We start from the raw sequence: 5,527 nt of genomic DNA on the forward strand, positions 1-5,527 counted from the left end.
GGCCGCAAGGCGCTAGTGGTGGGGAAGCCGAACACCTACATGTTTGATTGCATCGTGGAGCGTTTCGGCGTTGACCCGTCCCGCACCCTCATGGTGGGAGACCGTCTGGAGACAGATATCCTCTTCGGCAAGAACTGCGGCCTCTCCACCATCCTCACCCTGACAGGTGTCTCCCGCCTGGAAGAGGCGCAGGCTTACATGGCCAGCGACAGCGCCGCTGCCAAGGATCTGGTGCCCAATTACTATGTGGACAGCATTGCAGACTTGATACCGGGCCTGGATGAGTAGCAGTCTGTACATGTGAGGGCAGAGGGGTCGGGTTCCCCATCCCAGATCTCCATCTGTTCCCATTTCTCTCTCAGTGCCCTATTCCCTCAATTCCTGGTTTCTTCACATTCCAACGCCCTTTGTGGGCAAAATGGAGGGGGTTGGCAGGAGGGGGCAGGCGTCAAGTTGTCTCCTTTCTGCTGAGAGCTATCCATGGTGGACAGAGTCCTTCTCTCCCTCATATGCCAGCTGCCAGCATCTCTGGGAGAGAGCTGGAGGTCTTGAGACTGACAGGGGGGTCAAATCAGTGTGTCCATGTGGCCTCCCCCCCTGCAGGGGTTAGGGATCGCCTATCTTATTGTTATTTTTCTCTTAGATAACCAGTGGAGGCCTTTTACAGCTGTCCCTTCACTCGTAACTCTCGACTTCTGAGCTGCATCCCTGCAGTCCTTGTGGTAACCCCCTCCTTGCCAGGGGACTGGCTCTCATCACCCACTCGGTATCCGTCAGTGCCGGGGCGTGTGGAAGGAGCGTTCCAGAGCTCTGGAGCGATGAATGAGAGCATCGCTGCCTCCCACGAGTGAAAGAGAGCATTGCCTCATCTCTTCTCTCCCCCGTTCCTTAGAGATGTTTCCCCCACCACCCCCTGCCCCAACTCAGTTAATAACTGTGCCAGTGTCCATCTAAAGGACTATAAAAAGGGAAGAGACTGGTTTGAGTGTGGTTTTTTGTGCCAAATAGACAAGCTGTGACTGCGCACAGCAGGTCTGCGATTGTACCTTGTTTTCAAGCACCCTTTCTGAAGGGGCTTGTGAAGGAGAGAGGGCTCCTAGACCACAACAGCACAGCAGTAGTGAACTGTGCGACTCTCCCCAGTTCCCCCTCCTCAATGGATTTTGCCATAGTACGATGAGAGAAAAGGGCTGATGGGGGTCTGTGCTCCAGCTGCTGGTGTGCAGGTGAGGTGTTTGTGGTATTGTCACTGCTGTGAATGTGTCACAGCCCTCAAAATCATTCCTTGCTGCTTTGTCTTTCTATGTTTTTTTAATTTCTTGATCTTATTTATGAAACTTATTTATTGTTCAAATACTGTATTATTTGTATAAACTATGCTGACTGGTTGCACCAAGGGGACAAGGGGCAGTGCCTTTGGGCCTCCCTTGCTGTCCATGTCCCATGTTGATGTTCTTACACTCACCGTGTCTCTGTATATAATAAAGTGTGAGCGTAGGCTGGAAACGGCCTCCTTTTTTTGTCTGTGATCCCATCAAGATGAGAACGGCTTGGGTATCTTTGAGCCCTTGAAGATGAGGACATGGCAGGACCTTTCCTCACTCAAGGGGGTGCTGCTGGGTAGACAGAGCAATGGACAATGTTTTGTGGATGGTGTCTGCACGCTGCTGTCTCTTACTGGGGTCTCGGAACTGGAGTTGAGGGTGGAGGTGGCCAGTGAGGTTATGGCATAGGGTGCAGGGTCCAGCCAGGTGAATTGGAGCCGTGAGCGATGCAATCTTTGCCAGCTGCCTTTGCATTTCACAGCATGGGCGATTCCTCGCTGGGAAACGGTGACTTCTTGTGCTGCGCCTGAGGTCTGCCCGCTGCTAGTCAGGTGGATCCCGACACAGCGGTGTCCTGCTCTGCTAGGGGTGGGGGTGAGGTGCAATTTGTCACGCTCATCTAGCTTGCAGAGGGCTGTGAACTGCCCAGGTGAGGTTTTGCTGTGACCCTTCTCAACTACGCTAAGCTTTGAGTGAAGGGGAGGTGGGTGTCACTGTACCCCTGGAGGTGACCTTCACCGGGGTGTAGCTTGCCACGCCCCACGTCCTCTCCCTGAGTTTGTCTGTGGTCCCAGGCTGGAGGGAGAAAACAGATTGGGTAAGAAAAGCATTTGAAATCGCTTGAAGGTACTTTCCCTCCCTTCCTCATACGGGAGCCAAATCCTTCAACCTCTTTAACAGCTGTTGGTGGTAACCAAGCATGATATCTCCTGCTTGAGAGATCAGCTGTTCAGCTGAATAACCAGCCTCGGTGTAAGTTAGTGCTGTGTCAGCTCAGGTGGCAGAACTAGATGCAACTAACTGGCCCTAGGATAATTCCAGGTGCTGAGTGTCTTCCCCCCTCCCCCCTCCAAAATAACTTAGGAAACGGCCCTCCAAAACAAAAGAATATCCAAAGAACTCTCTAAAGACTGCCTGTCATCTTAATCAGTCCTCTTTGTATGCGTCTGTCTCTCCCTTTTGTCTGCCCCGTCTCCAATTAGACAACCAGAGGAGTGGTACTCCCTTAATGAGCGCCTGACCAACACTTGCATCATCAAGCAGAGGCAAGATTAAGACCTAATGTGTCTACTAACTCTGGTTGTCTAATTAGAGATACCCAGACTCTGACTTATTTTTCAGAGCTCTCAGTTCTTGTATCAGGCTGCAACTCAGAGTGCTGTTGTGGCTTGGGGCCACAGCTGGGAACGCTCAGTATGGCTGCAAATTGCACAGGCTGAGTTGGTTACGTGTGTGCATGCAGAGGTGATGGTGCACAGCAAGAGCAACCCCAGCAGTTGCCGCCTTTTTTCTAGGGCGCTTTGAAGGTGAGTCCTTCTCGTGCTCTCTGCATTGTTTGCTCTGTCCTTTTGCAGCTGTCCCAGGTAGCAGACGGGACTTTGGAGGCTGTGGTCTCCCAGGCTGGCACACCAGGAAACAGAAGGCAATCCAGTAGCTAATCGGATCATAACAGCCTGCGTTTGGGCCCTCTCCAAAGAAGAGACTTGGATCTCAAATGGTGAGCCTGCAGAGTAGGCTTTCTTTTTCACACGGCTGCTGCTGAAAACAGAGCTCAGCAGAGGCAATGGCTGATCCCCATCTCTCTTGATCTGGTGCGCCTCTCCCTGAGGGTTTTGCTGTGAAGCAGAGGTGGACTTGGAGCAGAAGGGGAATAGGCTTTACCTGGCCTTCCCTTGGTTCTTCATGTAGCTGAGGGCACCAGGCAGGAGTGACCTGCGTCCTATAAATGCTTCCTCTCCAGAGCCATGGAAGCAGAGGGATAAGTGCTACCTCTAGCCACAGGGCTGCTATTGCTTTGAATGGGGATGAGAGCAGCACTGTAGGGGTCCATCAGGTCTGCCAGGCTTTGGTTTTGTGTGGCTTCCCTCTGCTACTATCACTCCTGCACATAATGAAGGTGAGCGTGAGCAGATCTTATTAGAAAACTAGACCTGAAGGGTCCCTGAGGGATGGTGTGTTCTCCATCCAAGCCCTTCAGACATCCATTCAACCTCTGACACTAAGGGATCTGTGACCTTCACGGGGGTCAGGCCTTGGTTCCCTCTGGGGTGGGTCTGGTGGGGCTGCAGAGAACATCTGCTGTTGAAACTGAAAAAAGTGATGGCTCCTGCCTGGATAGGCTGATTTCTTCTTGTCTAAAGCAGTTTTTCTTCTCGGGTTGAGTGTTCAAGGAAGCAGTGCAGTTGCCAGGGAGTACAGGGCTGTGGAGAGCAGAGCTGTGGCAGCGCATGGCAGGGTGGAGCGGATGGCAAGCCCGGCTTGGCGTAATGTCGGGAAGGGTATTTATTTTCTCACCTTCAGAAAACTGCATCATCCTTTCCTGCCATGCAATAGAGATAACGCCCAGGCGGGTGGCAGTCGGTCCGTTACCCCAGGAACCTCATATCCTTCATCCGTAAGTGCGGTTACTGTGGCAACTGCTGGCTGGATGATGTAAGCAGCAACCTGCCGAGCATCGTCTGCTCTGGGCCAGGCCCAGGGAGAGGCTGGGGATGCCCGTGTTCCCCTGGCTGGGGGAGAGGCAACCTCATCTTGCCTCCCGGACTCCAGCCATCCTTAGGCACGGACGGGTGGATGAGGCAGAGAGCTGCGAGAAGCCTCTCTGGGCTCTTGGGACCTTGGGGCAATGTGGAAAATGGTCGGATATATGAGTAGGTGAGCCTGCTTCCATAGGAAACTATCCCTTGAGCCAGAGTGGACCGAGCTATACTCCTCCCACTCGTGTGCAGCATTCGTGATTTGATGGCAGGTAAGCTGGAAGCAGTCTGTGTGTGCTCCTCCATGGCCGTCTGCTGCTTTCGTCTACTGCTTTGTGACCTCTGGCTAGACTGCTCTCACCTGCTTGACTTCTAGGGCACTGAGGCTTTGGCAACCTGATGTCCCCTAGTTTGAAATGTTTTTCCTCATGCTCCTATTTTCCCGGGATCAGCATATTAACAGGTGCTTCCTATGTTCCTTCTCAAGCATACTGCTTTCTTCCCTTTCACAGAATCACAGAATGGTTGAGGTTGGAAGGGGCTTCTGGAGGTCATCTGGTCCAACCCCCCCTGCTCAAGCAGCTCCCTGCGCCAGCAGGCCAAGACCGTGTCCAGGTGGCTTTTGACTATCTCCAAGGATGGAGACTCCACAGCCTCTCTGGGCAGCTGGAGCAGTGCGCACTCACCCTCCCAGTGCCTGCTCAAGCAGCTCCCTGCGCCAGCAGGCCAAGACCGTGTCCAGGTGGCTTTTGACTATCTCCAAGGATGGAGACTCCACAGCCTCTCTGGGCAGCTGGAGCAGTGCTCAGTCACCCTCACAGTAAAAAAGTATTTCCTGATGTTCAGAGGGAACCTCCTGCGTTTCAGTTTGTGCCCATTGCCTCTGGTCCTTTGCTGGGCACCACTGAGAAGATCATGGCCTCATCTTCTTTGCACCCTCCCTTCAGGTATTTATACATATTGACAAGGTCCCCCCTGAGCCTTCTCTTCTCCAGGCTGAACAGTCCCAGCACTCTAAGCCTTTTCTCATAGAAGAGGTGCTTCAGTCCCTTCATCATCTTTGTGACCCTTCCCTGGACTCTTTCCAGTATGTCTCTATCTCTCTTGTACTGGGGAGCCCAGAACTGGACACAGCACTCCAGGTGTGGCCTCACCAGTGCTGAGTAGAGGGAAAGGATCACCTCCCTCAACCTGCTGGCAGCACTTGTCCTAAGGCAGCCCACAATACTGTTAGCGTCCTTTGCTGCAAGGGCACATTGCTGGTTCATGTTCAGTTCGGTCTCCAACAGGACGCCAGGTCCTTTTCTGCCAAGCTGCTTTCCAGCTGGGAGGTCCCCAGTATTTACTGGTGCATGGGGTTATTCCTTCCCAGGTGCAGGACTTTGCACTTCTCCTGGTTGAACTTCACGAGGTTCCTGCCAGCCCATTTCTCCAGCCTGTCAAGGTTCCTCTAGATGGCAGCATGACCTTCTGGTGTATCAGCCGCTCCTCCCAGTTTTGTGTCTT

At 53.0% G+C, this 5,527-nt stretch overlaps 1 protein-coding gene across 1 annotated transcript; it reads left to right on the forward strand.

Annotated features, from left to right (window-relative positions):
• Nucleotides 1-3: 3 nt before the first annotated feature.
• On the forward strand, nucleotides 4-288 carry PDXP (pyridoxal (pyridoxine, vitamin B6) phosphatase; the record flags this gene model as incomplete). The annotated part of the gene is made up of 1 exon (XM_009573480.1): nucleotides 4-288. A coding segment is annotated over one exon (285 nt), but the record flags the coding sequence as incomplete, so codon positions are not given.
• Between the last annotated feature and the right edge of the window lie 5,239 nt (nucleotides 289-5,527).

The sequence above is a fragment of the Fulmarus glacialis genome, unplaced genomic scaffold (genome assembly GCF_000690835.1).
Source record: "Fulmarus glacialis isolate BGI_N327 unplaced genomic scaffold, ASM69083v1 scaffold24042, whole genome shotgun sequence".
Lineage (NCBI taxonomy): Eukaryota > Metazoa > Chordata > Aves > Procellariiformes > Procellariidae > Fulmarus > Fulmarus glacialis.